The 16,302-nt window shown below is 41.8% G+C and overlaps 1 protein-coding gene across 1 annotated transcript in view; it reads right to left on the bottom strand.

The window, feature by feature from the left end:
* ZRANB1 (zinc finger RANBP2-type containing 1) overlaps positions 1-16,302 on the bottom strand; it is a 102,685-nt gene that overhangs the window by 6,407 nt on the left and 79,976 nt on the right. Inside the window, exons 3-9 of the mRNA XM_089669143.1 lie at positions 15,234-15,421; positions 13,952-14,105; positions 12,149-12,220; positions 11,862-12,060; positions 11,004-11,124; positions 6,933-7,062; positions 2,057-2,286 (exon numbers count right to left, since the gene is read on the bottom strand). Of these exons, the coding sequence (XP_089525269.1) occupies positions 2,057-2,286; positions 6,933-7,062; positions 11,004-11,124; positions 11,862-12,060; positions 12,149-12,220; positions 13,952-14,105; positions 15,234-15,421 (1,094 nt within the window). The remainder of the gene's footprint in view (positions 1-2,056; positions 2,287-6,932; positions 7,063-11,003; positions 11,125-11,861; positions 12,061-12,148; positions 12,221-13,951; positions 14,106-15,233; positions 15,422-16,302) is intronic.

Here is a 16,302-nt window from a genome sequence, read left to right as displayed (position 1 = left end):
CACCTCTTGAGTAAGTGCAATGAGTACCTAATAAAGGAATTGGTTTTTATAATATTGCACCATGAAGTCTGTTTCTCTCGAGTGCTTGGCATTTCCCCCCATGGATACGTTTGAAGGTGGTCCTTTATCTATTGGAGAAGTGGATTTTTGATTAACTACAAAGTTTTTCATCCTGTTATTTCGATCGATGAGGATCGGTGTGTTGCAGAGTTTCCGTTTCTGAAGATATATTTATGGATGATCTGCCATTATATTATCAAGGTTTTTTGGTGAAATTTTTCATATTTAGACACTTTTTTTGCACAAAAGTTTTTTGCACAAAAGTTTTTTTTTTTATATATATTTTTTTGTGGTATTGGCATATATATATTTTTTTTCTGGACTTATGATTTGATGATTTCTTTATATACATTTATATATTGATACACATTTACTAGCGCAAATTATTTATTTATTGGTACACTTTATATATGGTGATTTTTTGCAGCTGGTACACTATTAGTAAGTTATATAATTTTGACCATAGGCGCTATTATTAATTTTTCTTACATTGATACTATAGTGTTTTGTTTTGGTGAAGACAGAGTGTTTGCCACATTGTGCTAGCTGCTTTACTTTTTCCTTTTTTGTCTTGCACTCACCATTTATTCTTTGGAACATCTAAGGTGAGCTGTCCTACTGGGTTAAATAGAAAGGGGGAGGGCTAAAGTTCTACTTTAAGTAGGTGTTTTTTGGATTTTGTAATATGGCATTCCAAAAGACCTCCATCACTGGAAGAAGTACCTCTCTCCATTCCTCCCTGCCCCATCACATCATCTGTTTACTACTTCAAGGAGTAAGCTCAGTCAAAACGGTGTGTGCTTTGGATGGATTGGGAGAAGAAATAGAACCAGTTAAGTTGATACGGTTACATGGGGCTCTGTTAGAGAGATTTCTCATTTACACGTGACATGACATGGTTTCACCTCACAGGAAACGAGGGAAAACCTGCAACAGGGACACAGAAAGCAATATTTAAAAAAAAAAAAAAAAAAAAAAGCCACCACACAACTATTGATGTTAGTGTAGCAGTTGGAAATTTTCCTTCACTTTCTGCATGATGAAACAAGTTCTCACTGGTTATTAACAGAGCCCCAAATATCAGTTTAAACAGGGTTTCCTAATCCCTGCCCAAAATAATTGGATAGACATGCACTTTACATGACAACCAGCAGGTGTCACTCTTGTAAATAACTGGAGAAAACTAAACCATCAGGACACAGGTTGGGGATACAAACCTGATCAAAGTCAGCAACATGACCACTTTTAGGGATAAAACAGAATTAATCTCTCTGCATATGTTTCACTGATACCGATCATAAGAAGATTAGGCCAGGGCCTGGAAACAAGCAGACCTCTAAATCTATGCCATTATAAAATCAAGACATCTGCCTGTGTAGGGCCACCCCAAGACTGAGCAAAGGCCAAACCCAGGAAAATACAACATGTCTGTTTTTGTTTGTATGTTTTAGAAGACATTTCTAGAAGGATGCATATGCCACAAAATAAAAGACTACATTGCTTTTCCTCCTCCAATTGTAAGTGAAGCGCATAACAGGATAGATTCCGTGCGGCTCAAGACCGCCAGCACCTCTTATGGTGCTCAGAGGCCCCGCAGCTCTACATTCTCTAATGCACTATATACATTGTATGACTGTACTTTAGCCCAAAATGGGCAGAAAAGCATTTCTTGAAGAAAAGGAAACCAGATGTGGACTACAAGCAAGGGAGCCCTTTTAATATTAAAAAAACAAAAAACAAACATTGGTAGCTATTTACTTTACATAATATTTAAAAGTCTACAACTGAGCATTGAATATTGTACATAAGAAAAAAAAACATGCAAATTAAAAAGCTAAATTAAATCTATAACCTCTCTAAAAATGGCAGTTCACTGGCTTCAAATGAACAAGCACACAGGCAGTGAACACAGAACTCCTATACAATACACTGCAATGGCAGACCATCTTCATCCCTCCTATGTCATTATGTACAATGAAAGAAAGGACAGGCTCACCTCTTGTGCAGACAGGAAGTGAATGTGCAGGAGCTTCCTTTCGCTGTCCACCAATGGCAGAAACGTAACTGTTACATCATCATCTGTGTTTAGATTTGCACCAGCCCCACGATTGTCATATCCATCGTTCTCCATGGCTACCAGGGCAGAGAAATGACCCCGCGTGTAGCCCAAGGCAATCGGGCTTTTCCAGCAGAAGCTTTGCTCCCATAAAAGTGGCAGGTACACTCCTATGGAAGGAAGGTCACACACACGTCATCACAACACAGCACATGCAAAACATAAAACATGTTACCAAACTACAGCTTACATTACCAGAGTGCAGATTTGGTCATGCATAAAAAAAAAAATGTAGATACCACCGAGCAATTTTTTCTCTCAAGGATTTTCAAGTATGCCATCAAATAGTTTTGAATGCAGAGGAGAACATGACGGCAGCAGCAGATGTGCTCTATCGTCTGTTTTGACCAGTTCCAGTACCTGGCAGATATAGAAACCCTCTAACAACTTCTCTGTACAGGGCAGATAGCCCTCCAGGACAGGGTTCCACCCCAATCTACCAGTTGATCGCAGGCAGGTGATCGATAGATGGGCTTCCCCCACCTAGTTGACACTCCATCTGAAATGCTCCCCCCCCCCCCCCCCAATGCAGATTGGCCCAGGGAAGCAACATCTGTGCCGCTCTACATATGGAAGAGACTACTTATACACTACAGACCCCCTGTACTTTGCCCTGCTCACCCCTACAAACTGCTAATCTCAAGTTTGACCCAGAACCTGTGCAAGAAAACAAAAACAAGTTTCACATTAGGAGGGAAGTTTTAATATTTATTGTATGTCTAAAATTCCTGTTTATATTAGTCCACAAATCACACCAATGTTCCCTGAGCTGTAAATCTGATTATTTCAGGGGCTACCTAGGAACTCAAATGTTCTGCCAAAAGCTCCTCCAAAAAGGTAAAAAAAAAAAAAAAAAAAAAAAAAAAAAAAAAAAAAAAGTTGAGAAAGGTTGCTCTAGGCAGACCAGTACAAAACCTCCACAGCAGCAGATATATTTATTTCAGATACTTATATAGTGCCATCAATCTACGCAGTGCTTTACATATATATTGAACATTCACACATCAGTCTCTAACCCTCAAGGGGTGTACAATCTAAGGTCCCTAATTCACATTCATACACATACTAGGGACAATTTAGACAGGATCCAATTAGCCTACCAGCATGTCTTAGGAGTGTGGGAGGAAACCGGAGTACCCAGAGGAAACCCACACAGGCACAGGGAAAATATGCAAACTCCAGGCAGGTGGTGCTGTAGTTTGGATTCAAACCAACAGCTCTAGTACTGCAAGGTTGCAGGGCACTTGCACAGCGGCCTTATTCACTTGAATGGGTCATGCTTGGCAGGTGCTACACCCACCAACCATGATATGGTGTATAACTCTTGCTGCGGCTGTGAAATGTGTACACCCCTGGCCATTGCAGCTAAAGGGAGTGTGAATGGGGCAGGGGTGGTAAAAACACTAACTATGGGGTTTTACCACTCCCCAAAACTGCAAATGTAAAATGAACCCTTACTGTTGCAGTGCATCTGTTATTTTCCTGGGTTAGCTGTACTTTTCCATAGACTTCTATTAAATCCTGCAGGTGTGGTGCACTTTCTGAAAGAGCCCCAAAATCCCTGCATTTAAGAGTTTTGGTGCACTTTTAGAAAGGATATAATAGAAGTCTATGGCCAAGCACAGCAAACCTGCAGGAAAGCTGCAGATACACTGCACTGAACCCGCAATGCTGATAAACCGCAGTGCATCAGTGTGAAAGCAGCCCTATACCATTATGCCCAGTGTATTGCTTCACGCTGACCTGAAGATTTCTTCTTTCCTGGTGCTGGCACCACTCTGGAGACCACTAGCCAGGATAAGAGGTGGAGTGCAGTTGGTATCACTTCACATGGGACAGGAGCCACCAGTACAGAGGAAGCATTGACTTATAGGGCTCTTGCTCCCTACTACACTACAACTATACAAGTAGCCCCTCTGCATTGCACTCTGATGCTCTGGGATGGCAGGCCAGCAAGCCCAGACTGCGATCTACCAGTCACCTGATTGCAATCTACGGGTTGCTGACCAAAAACCTAGAGGAAGCTTGCAAATAATATAATCTCCATGTAAATAGTTTCCCCTCTGCAAAGTGACCCCAGGAGCCAAGTGCTACAAGGCAAATGTGCCATCTACCCCATTACCATGCAGTATTATTTTTCACATACATCCAAAAGAAAAAAAATAAATAAATAAATACTTCCAGCCTAACAGCCATTACAAGACACAACCATAACAACTGAATGTGTATGGAGGCGTGAATTTAATTCCTGGCTGTTGTCACCTTCAGAGTAGCCCCCTTGTAAAGCAACCACTTTCTAGACAATTTTGTCACTACCAGAAACATTCCTGGAATTCGATTGCCGGAACTCTGCGCAGTACCTTTGTTGTGGTGTGATGGCTGTCCAGAATGTCATCAAATCTGTGTCCTTTTAAGGCATTTTTTTCCATTTTGGAAACAGCGAAAAGTAACAGGGTGCAAGTCAGGGGAATAAGGTGGTTGGATTTCTGGGCCAGGAAACTCACAAACACTTAATGCTCCCACACATTGTGTTCTTGTGGTGGAGAATCCACTTGTAAAGCCAGAATTCCGGTCTTTGGCTGCCCACATCTTCCCGCCCCTCCTAAAGCCACCTAGGCCATTCAAAAAACATGTAATTTCTTCATGGAATGTTCACCATAAGCCTGTTGTAACAGAGCTAAACCTTCACTTGTACTTTTGCCAATCTTCACAAAACGTTTGATGTTAATCCTCTGCTCTAGATTCATGTCACTCATTTTCCACCAACAGCAAAACGCACACGTTATTTCCTCTACCACTTTGTAAAGACTGAGTGAACTGGTCTGTGACTCAGGTGAGTGCATGTTAAACATGTCAGCCATTCGCAATGGAGTGCATTCTGTGTGACTCCACCATAAAGCCACTCTGCGGCCATTCCAGGAATTAAACTGTCACACCTTGAATGTACAAGAAAGGATCAACTGAAGATATCCGTGTTCATTGCCAGAGGTAACCCACACTGTGCACCCAAGAAATGCCCACCTATTTCACTAGAAAATGTCTTTACAACCTAGGGAAGCAGCAAGCAAACCCCAAAGAAGCAGCAGTATATATTATTTATTTACATTTAGTTCTACAGCACAAATGCACACCAACCATTGGTAAATGAATGTTCAGTGTGTGCTTTAAGACCTTCATCCACAAGTTTTTGTTTGAATCAAATGGGTTCTACATTCCCATACAATACTATAGGATGCAAACTCTGCTTGAAGCAATTCAAATGCAATCTCAAACTGATGCAAATCAACACAAGATCAAAGGCTGCTTATAATTGAGCTATGAGTAGGCTTGAGAAATGAGCAGATGTGCAACATATTTATGCTATGCAGGAGCCACAATTTTTCACTGTACTAGTTCCATTGGCACAAGCACATTCACTCCATCTCTCATCCATTCATTCAGAAAGCTCAACCTCTTCCTAGCAGGTTAGAAAGCTATTTTTCACATGCCAGTTACTTCTAAAATCATGATAGAGCATCTCAGGACCTGTGACTGGCTAACAATCACTGCGACTGCAAGTGTTCCTGTCTGTAATCAAATATCCCACTGATAAGTAATGTGTGGCCACCGACGTAAGGAGACAGGAATTATGGGGGGCACCATGCATTGTTCTTTACATACAGCACTGTTGTGCAGAAAAATAAGTTCAATGTACCTGCATTAGTAGAATCTAAAGTTGGTACATATCAACTGTCCAAGGTTTCAGAAGTTTACAAAACACTTTCCCTCCTCCCCTCTCAAAAAAAAAAAAAAAAAAAAACCCACAACAACAAACGCTGCATTAAACATATGTGCATTACCCATCACTTACAAAGGAAAAGGAGCGGAGAAGTGAGTCCCGTCACGTAACTTGTCAGTCATGCGACTGGCCTCTCCACCAATCCGTTCTCTCTTCAGCATTGAGCAGATATAGAAGGCTCCACAATATGGTCTGCATTTTATAAATTACTCCTAGAACACAGGCTGTGGCATGGTTCCAGCGGTCCCATGTTTTGGTAGCTTCTGACTTGCCTTGATGGAACACCTTATACCTTAACCTTACATATCCAATGTTTCATATTTTATCTAGTTATTTGTCACATCGTTCCTGAAAACTCCCTCTTCATGTCATTCTCTAAACAGCCATTTAATGCTGTATGGGCCATAGGAAGAAAAAAAATTCTTTAAAGCGGTAGTAACCTTGTTTCCTAAAAAGACAGCCCCTCTGTAGGTTTCAGTCATAACATATTAGTAAGCAATGCATATTAGCACATTAAGACAGACTTGCTTGCTAATGGAGCCCTTCAGCACAGCGCTGTCACAGCTTCCTGCACACTTCCATCTTCGCCCGGTCTTCCTTCTGGGTTTTGGATCTCTGACCGCTTGAATGGCTAGGCGGCAGTGATGTCACTCCTGCACATACGTATGGGGGTCACATCACCAGAGCACGCAAGAGTGGGAAGTAAATGTGATCTGAGCCGCGCACAGACAAGGGGGACATTTATGACAGAAGAGTCCACCAGGTTTTCTTAGTTCTAAAAACCCTTTTGTCAGCAAATTGTAAAAATACAAAGAGTTTACTACCACTTTAAACATCAAGACCAAAATAATGCATCATAGCCATTTATCAAACATTATAACAACTGAACTTCCCATTGTGACACTTCCCCCCACTAATACACCCCTCCTCTTCCCATGATTCTGAACCAATATTTGGATTATTGAGGCCTGGCTGTACCTTGAAAACGAGTGTACCCCAGCGTCTCCCCACGGAAGCTCTTATAATATTTCACTCCGTACACTATGATTGGTCTCCTAAGAATATGCGCAAGAACGAAGATGTGCGTCTGTTCCAGGCTGGCCCCTGGCTGTAAAGAGATTAAACAATTCAGGTTAGATTATTCAGGTAAAAATGGCAGGTATAATTTATCTGCCCGGAGTTGGGCTTTAAAAGCTAAAACCAACACCAGGTGGTTTCTGATTCGCTGGCAATCCCCACCCTATGCCCATGACCTCGTTCTCAGCCTGCAGCAGAAAAACAGTCAAACATGACCCATCCAGTATTTCCATATGTGACCAGGGAACTGGAGGTTTCAGGACTGGTGTAAATCCAGTATTTTAGAAATGGCATTAGTGGGACCCTGAACGGTTTTAATGGCCCAGACAAACAGGTAGCAATTTTTCAACAGTGTTCTCACCAAATACAACACTAAGAAGCTTTTATATTATAAAAATTAGCATTTTTATCAGCTGCATAAAAACACTTAAGTGTCAGAGCATAGGAAAGTATTCTTATGAACAGCAGGATTCTTCCTTTAAAGCTGCCTGAAGGATGCAGATAGCGGAATTTTCTCAAGATGTGCAGCTGATATGAAAACAAAAACATGTTCAATAATACAAAACTTTAAAAGTAAAGTAAATGCTGACTTAATCATCGCCACACCTTTTCCTCTTGGCACCAAACTACTGTGTGTGCTATGTAATATATATAATTAAAGCTTAATTCCAACAACTTAAAACATTGTTCAAATACTATGAGACACTTTACCTGGTAAAGAATTTCTATTTTTGTCCATCCAGTCCAATAGTTTATACATCACTGACAGCCCGCAAAGCCAGTTTGGTAACAAATGCAGTTCTACATCACACCCTGCCCCCCCAACCAGTGACTGGTCAGTAAATGAGCATTTAGACAAGCTAAATCCTCTGCTAAGGCTGGCCATAGCGGAGATGTTTTTTTCTGGTTCAGCCAGCGGGTTGAACAAAAAAAACAAAAACACACAGGATTTCCTCCATCCACATATTCAAGAGGAATGTGAGAATCCTCCCAGCTGTGTCATTGTATTTTGAAGGTGGTGAGACTTCCCCACCATCAGAACACAGATTGAGCATTTTTTTCCCCCCAACAGGGCAGTAGATCGACTTCTGTTCAGCCACAGTTGCCATACATGGATTGAAATTCAGCCAGTCCCTGCTTAACTGGCCTGCATTTCAATGTACGGACAGTGGGGACGATAGTTATTTGAACCCCTGCAGATTTTGTAAGTTTGCCCACTTGCAAAGAAATGAAGGGTCTATAATTCTTAGCATAGTTGTATTTTAAATAAGAGACATAATATCAACCAAATATCCAGAAAAAACAGATGATACAAATGTTATAAATTGAGTTCCAGTTGAGTAAAAAGTATTTGATCCCCAAGCAAAACATGACTTCATACTTGGTGGAGAAACCCTTTTTGGCAAGCACAGAGGTAAGACATTTCTTGTAGATGGTTACCAGGTTTGCACACATCTCAGGAGGGATTTTGGTCCACTCCTTTACTGATCTTCTGTAAATCCTTAAGGTTTCTTGATTGTCGCTTGGCAACTCGAAGTTTCAGCTCCCTCCATAAAATTTCTATAGGATTAAGGTCTGGAGACTGTCTAGGCCACTCCATGACCCTAATGTGCTTCTTGAGCCACTCCTTTGTTGCCTTGGCAGTATGTTTTAGGTCATTGTCACGCTGGAAGACCCATCCACGACCCATCTTCAGTGTTCTGGCTGATTTTACAATACATGGTCCAGTCCATTGGCCCCTCAATGCGACAAAGCAGGACCGTACCTTTAACAGAAAAAACACCCCAAATCATAATGATTCCATTTCCGTGCTTGACTGTAGTGATGGTGTTCTTAGGGTCATAGTCAGCATTTGTCTTCCTCCAAAGTCGGCGAGTCGAGTTAATGCCAAAAGATATCAATTTTGGTCTCATGTGATCACATCACTTTCTCCCAATTCTTCTGAATTATTTAGATGTTCATTAGCAAACATCAGACGGGCCTGAACAAGTGCCTTCCTGAGGAGGGAGACCTTGCAGGCGCAATGCATGGCAGCATATTGTGTTATCAATGGTTTGTTTGGTGACTGTGGTCCCAACTGCCTTGAGATCATTCACATTGCATAGTTCTGGGATGATCCCCCCTTTTCTCATGATCATCTTTACCCCATGAGGTCTATAATCTTGTCCCGGACGTCCTTTGACAGCTTTTTGGTCTTACCCATGATGGTGAGGTTTGAATGGAAGAAAGATTCTGTGGACAGGTGTCTTTTATACATATAAAGAGTTGTCATTAGGAGCACCTTCTTAAATTGACAGGACTAATCTGTGTACCACATGAGCACAAAGCCAGTCTGTGGGACCCAGAATTATTGTTGGTTGGTAGGGAATCAAATACTTATTTTACTCACTGAACTGCAACTCAGTTTATAACATTTGTATGTGTTTTTTCTGGATTTTTGGTTTGATATTCTATCATTTAAAATACACCTATGATAAAAATTATAGACCCTTCATTTCTTTGTAAGTAGGAAAACTTACAAAATCTGCAGGGGATCAAATAATTATTTTCCCCACTATATGACCAGATTTACTCTGCTCTTTTTTCAACATGAACCTTTCTCAGCACAAATAGTTCATACAGGACACCTAACTGGCTCCCAGTGCTGCCCTTCCCACTATACAGGGGATTACAGGAGGATGATTCCAAGTCACAGGACACCTAACTGGCTCCCAGTGCTGCCCTTCCCACTATACAGGGGATTACAGGAGGATGATTCCAAGTCACAGGACACCTAACTGGCTCCCAGTGCTGCCCTTCCCACTATACAGGGGATTACAGGAGGATGATTCCAAGTCACAGGACACCTAACTGGCTCCCAGTGCTGCCCTTCCCACTATACAGGGGATTACAGGAGGATGATTCCAAGTCAAATTCAAATAGTTACATTAGCAAGGTTAGTTAAAGTGGAACTTCACTCTCTCAGTCAACACTATTTTAATACTTCTGCTGATAGCATTGGTAAATACATAGTAAAGTATATCATATTTGTTTTAATTTTTTTTTTTTTACATTTCTTCAGGTGTTATCCATTCAAAAGGAGTCTTCAAGAGGGGCTTTTTGTCAGCGAAGCACACCCTCTTGCTTGAATGCCTGAGCTAAGGGCAGATAGATTCCAGGGAGTAAATGCTACATGAATTATCTGCCCTTACTCAAGGTGGTCACGGCCAAAAAATGCTAGGGAGTGTTTTTCAATGTGATTTCTCAGCAAAATAAAGCATGGAGACATACACGTATACACAAGTTTGCATTGAATATTAAAAATGGATTTAACATCTCTTTTGGTTTGTGGATGCAGTGAAATTCCACTTTTAATTCAATAATTACCAGAAGCAGGGGCTGGCGTACCTGAAAGTTAAACCAGTGTTTAGCGCAGGTCATTTACATTAAAGCAGAAGAACAGCCAAAGCCATTTTGGCTGTAGTTCTGTGGATTACAGGAGTGAAGTTTGTTCTGCACTCCTAATACCAGTTTTCCGCTGACAGCAGACTAAAGCCCGCTGTTGGATGACGTCACTCAGCCACTCCAGGCTGTGGAAAGATCCCAACTTTAAAGTTTGGGTCCACCCCAGAGTCTGGAGTGGTACCTGGCTCAGCAAGCCGCTGAGAGACTGAGCCAGCCAGTTCCTCCTCCTCCACAGCCCAGCACTGCAGTGAGTTCTCACATATCGAGCCGGCAGGGATAGATGTAGCTTCGGACCGATTCTGCACCCACCTAGGTAAGTATAATTGGAGAAAAAAAAATATAGCAATCCCACACTTCTTTTAAATGAGATTAAAAGTAACAGTGAGAGGATACAGCAGTATTACATGTCCTAGAGTCTTACACTGATTGCTCAAATCACAGGAACAATTATACCCCCAACAAAACGGTATCTGGAGGGATCTCATGACTCTCAGCAATGCAGACAGACAATCTATTTCCTGCTTTTACCTGGCTCGCGAGTGACAGAATAAAAGCCCAGTCTTCCTGCCACTGTTCCTCTCTTAGAGAGAAGTGTAACCCGAAACTCTGCGAGTACCAAGACTCCCACTCCTTCCAGCGGCTGTAAAACCTGGGGAAAAAAAAATACACACCACAATTCAGAACTCAAAGCCAGATGTCAGTGTCAGTAATAGCTCATTCACACTAGAATGCATAAAAAAATGCGAGTTGTACTGACATGCGTGTTAGACAAACTTGCTGTACTGCGATTCTGAACGAATTGTATGGACTTGAATTGCAATAGTTAATAGGTCCTACTGAAAACTATGTGCTCGAAATTAAAAAAAAAAAAAAAAAAAAAAAGCCTCAGAATTTTAATAAGCCCTTCCGGTACCCTGACTAGTAACGCCACATTCAGTACAATATGGCAATGGCTGCAACAAGCATGTTTATAAGCTACATCAATACTGCACACACAGTGAGATGAACTTGTGCAGTGAAGGACAAATTCATGTAAAATTCAGGAGGTGTTACCAAGAGCCACAGGTTCCTGACCAATGCCAGCGATTATACCCAATGTAGAGAATTTTTTTATTTGCAGCACTGTATAATGGAAGAGAGCACAGCGAATAGATTAAGCTGAATGAGGTGAATATCCCCATGGTAAGCAGAAGATTTACCATGCAGGTCTAATCTTGAAAACAATGGCCACCTTTCACTTTTATTAAGTCTGGACCCTAAGACTTCATTGACAATAACACATCAGGCTTCACAAACAAACAAAAAAACCGGCATGCCTTAGCCAAACTCATGTCAAACAAAAGCTGCCATGGACAAGGCCCATATAACTGCACAGGTTGTGATTACCAGTGGGAGCAGTCGTGGAGGCTGTCATGCAGAGCCTTTCTTAGCACCGAGTCTTTGTCATAGATGCCCCACGTAGCTTGTAGTACAGAGTCCAGCAGGCAGTCTCCTGCTGTGCGATTCCAAAGTGCATAAAGTCTGCTATCCAGACGGGTCCCCAGCTCCAGTGACCAATTAATGATTGGAGATTCTTCCTCTAACTCTGTAATTAAGTCAAATATTAAAATTAACCATGCAACACAAAAGAATACACAGTTGCAGGATCTGAAGGTTAAGTAAACCTGAATCACCTTTCTGCACATCCCGATCCAAAACTTCATCAAACAGTTTCTCCTGGACTGGGGGTGGCAGATCTTCTATGTCTATAGAGAAAAACAGTCTGTCAGTTAATGAAAGAGCATTTTAGGGGGTGTTGATTGTCTTTGAAAGTCCAGCCCTGCACATTGACAGAAAAACAAAATATTAAATTGAAAAATTGTGCAAGTCAACTTTAAAAAGACACTTCACTTTGCCTATGCATTGTCTGCTTACCTTTACTTACCAATCTTACCTTTTCCACAACTTACTCCTCTGGAGCTGGTGAGATTACCAGGCACTTCTGGGTATGGGGGAGGCATAATGTGATTGTGCCTAGGCCTAGCAGATATCACCATTTGGTGTAAAAATCCAAAATAGAACACAGATCATAGAGAAGAGAAAAAAAAAAAAAAAAAAAAAAAAGACTCCCAGACAAGAGCTTTAACAGTTATCTAGTGCATCCAATTGCAGGGAAAAAAATATAGGGAAAGTGTTTTAGTCTCCTGTCCACACTCCTGCAAGATCCACACTGTGTGCCAAGACTCCATGCTTTTATTTATTTTTTGTTTTCCCCCACATGTACAGAGAATATTCCAATGGAGAGAACAGAATACCTTCCAATGACAGGCTGCCTCTCCATTGGAATGAAAAGGGGAATGTCCAGAGAATCTGCTGGGTCCTTAAAGCAGGGTTTCTAAATCAGGGTTCCTCCAGAGGTTGCTAGGGGTTCCTTGAACAATGACTGATTTCTACCCCACTGACACGATTGAGCTCTTTAGCTATCTGTAAGGGGGTATTTTTCCCCCAATAACCACAAGTGTAAGGCACATACCTCCCACCGACAATCACACTAATGCAGGGTTTCTCAACCAGGGTCCCATGGAACCCTGGTGTTTCCTCAGAGGTTGCTAGGGGTTCCTTGAGCAATTTCTCCCTCTCAGATGAGTTCCCACCTATACTACTGACCTTTTTAGTTATCTGCAAGAGGGTAATTGTTTGCAGTGACAAGTGTAAGGAGCTTTCTTCCCACTGACCATCACACGAGTTATAGATATAATAATTTTTAGCAAGGGTTCCCTTAGACCGGAAAGCTATTTCAAGGGTTCCTCTGCGTTGAAAAGGTTGAGAAAGTCTGCCTTAAAGTGTTACTAAACCCATGGCCCTGCATTCACTATATGTGGTCTTCCACAGTACACACTACATGGAAACGCAATAATTGTAGTAAATATAAACTGCTAAATACCTTTAATCATCAGCAGTATATAGCAGTCTTGGGACTTCTATCAGTGTCCAGCTGAGCACTGGTTAAGGCTTGTAGGAGGAGTTTTCATTCTCCTGACTGTCCTATGAGGCTGCATAACCCCTGACCCTCTGTCTGGACATTGCTGATGGGCCCTGTGTTGATCACATGCACCTTCCCAAGGAAAAATAAAAATAAAAAATATACACTAAACTGAGCATGTGCAGAGCGACTCCTAGAGCTCTGTACTGTCAGCAGATGGATTCGGACAGTAGATTGGGAGAATCAGAGAAGACAGGATCAAACAGCCTTTTTACACAATGCGGAGGATTAACTCCTTAGATTGCACAGCAAGTATAACAAGCATGCTTTACTGCATATACAAATAGATTTTACGGTTGTGGTTTTAGTAACACAAATGCATAGTTATCTTTAAATGTGGATATCTGATAGCAAGGACACAATTCTAATTGATGCACTGCAGAAATAATTTCACACTGGCTGCACAGTAAGGCTGCCTCAAATTCACTGTAGATGAAAAGCACCTGGCACTCACCAGCGGGTAACGTGAAGGTCACCAGATCTGTGAGGAAGTAACAAGCAAAGTCCCCTTTCCTCTGGTGCATGGAAGCTGCAATCTCCCTCCTAATCTGCTCAGTAAGCTCAGGACACACCATGGCGGGGATACATTTCGCTGCATGCTGAGACACCTACAAACACAACATGAAACCTATTAGCTGATCACAGACATTAGATGTAGATCGGATTATGAATTAACTTTCCCCCAGCCAATTAAAATCACCCATTCCAAGACTTACTAGAGTAATACACAACAAAAAAAAAAAAAAAAAAAAGCTCCAAATGTCCTCATACAACACAGGTTTGTTTACAGCAGACCTTTTCTCAGATGTTAAAGTAGAACTTCAGGCAAAAACTTTTTTCCCCCATTTGGGATAGAGCAAGGGAGGGTTAAAAACTCCTATCAAATTTTTTTTTCGCCATCTGTGTCCCATTTCTGAGATAACACTTCACTTCCTGTCCCATAGCCAAACAGGAAGTGAGAGGAAATCCCTGCAAATTAAGGGAGTCCATCTGGGATCCCCCAGGTCACTAGGACTAGTGTCTCCATTGGAAAATTTCCCCTCTATTACTTTTCTGGGGACAACCCAAAATTTGGGATTTTCTTAAATTTCACTGTCAGTGATCATGGTAAACAGGACGAACAGAGGGTAAATCTCCTTAATGGGGGCACAGACAGCAACAACAAATGACAGGTGCTCTAACACCTCTCCACACTATCCAAAACAAAGAAAGAAAAAAAAAAAGTTTTACCTTTAGTTATACTTTAACAGTCTTGTTGGGGTAGATAAAGTAAGGCTAATATCTTTGCCTTTGCTGGAGAAAATGCATCTTAGGCTTTCTGCAGTACTGGTATGGTGACCGAAAAGTTAGCCATCTTGTCACATGACCCTGCTGTGAGGGATTGGGTTCAGACTTTATCAAGTGATCCCTGATTTCTTATTGTTTGATTAAACCAATGGTGTAAACAGTGGGCAGGATTTTTCTAAAGTCCTGATTGGGTCTTCTGGGGTTAGAAGAGCGGAAGGTGCTTAGGTAGTGTCACATGTGAGAAAGTGACCCGTTGCTTACAATTGCTTTGGCACATTCCACAGTTCATGAATGCCTTTCAAGGCAGCTAACATGACTTTCATAGCACAGGTCTTCAGTAACTGCAATAGAGAAGATGAGGCCATTGACTTTTGTGGTGTGGCAAGGATGCCTGGAAAACTGGCTGCCCAAAAGAACAGAATCACAGTTCATTGGTAAAAGCTACTCACCTCGGTCAGAAGTATGGCCAGCATGTCCTGCCTCTGGAAGCGGATAGATAGGTGCACCAGAGTGTAACCCACATCAAAGGCTGACGGACGGTTCAAAAGACGAACTTCATCAGCTGAGAGTTGGCGAGCAATGTCTCCTCCTGAGTTCTTATATGCTTCCACTGCTGACAGATCACCCTCTACCACACCTGCCAAAGAACACACACGTGAGACAAACCTTGCTTACACAACAACCTCCCACCATATGACAGATTCAACCATAGTTTGCATGTAGAGGCAATAAAAGGGGTTAAATTCCCAATGATAATTACAAATTGTGATAAAAGGGATTATAGCATTGAATCGTTTTCAACATTCTTGGAAAATCCCTGTGATCATTCATCAATGGTTCACTTTTCTTCATAAAGACATTCTTTCATTGGGTCCACCAAATCTGAATACTGGCCAAGCTGCAGGGTGAGGCTGTGGCAGGACCCAGCAGAGTGATGACTGGGATAAGTAGGGGCTGATATTTCACCTCTTGTTATTCTAAAGGAGATTAAAAACACCCCAGTGTGAGTCAGCCTCTGGTATGCCCAGCCGTAATATGGGGCCGAATATTTCCAATTTACCTGCCTGTGACAGCTGTGTAGGAAGTTACAATTTAAGTAACAAGCCGCACATGTGAGCACCAGAATTGCTTTATATAGCAACAAAGAAGATTCAGTCTTTCACTATAGTCTCATGACTGACTGCCTGCCGTAGAGGATAAGTTCACCCATATTCAGTGTGTACCACGTAACCTGGTAAATCAGATCGGCCCACGCTCCTCCCCACTTTGACAGCCATCAGGGGATCTTCTCCCCCCTCGTTAGCTGTCAAATTTTACAAAAATATTGCAATGTGGGGCTCTGCCTGCATCACTCATTCACAGTCCTCTCTGAATGAGAGACGAGTCCAGACAGCCTTAGCTGCGGTCAGCTTGTAGTCCTCAATGAACTACTATGGTGCTGTGGAGCGCTGTGGTGGTTCATTCATTCTTCCTGTCAGAATATGGGATGTACGAGCAAGCAGATATACTACCAGATCT

The sequence above is a fragment of the Staurois parvus genome, unplaced genomic scaffold, assembly GCF_062004578.1.
Source record: "Staurois parvus isolate SC_StPar_1 unplaced genomic scaffold, SC_StPar_1.0 ptg000009l, whole genome shotgun sequence".
Taxonomy (NCBI): Eukaryota; Metazoa; Chordata; class Amphibia; order Anura; family Ranidae; genus Staurois; species Staurois parvus.
This window is presented reverse-complemented; position numbering and strand designations above follow the sequence as displayed.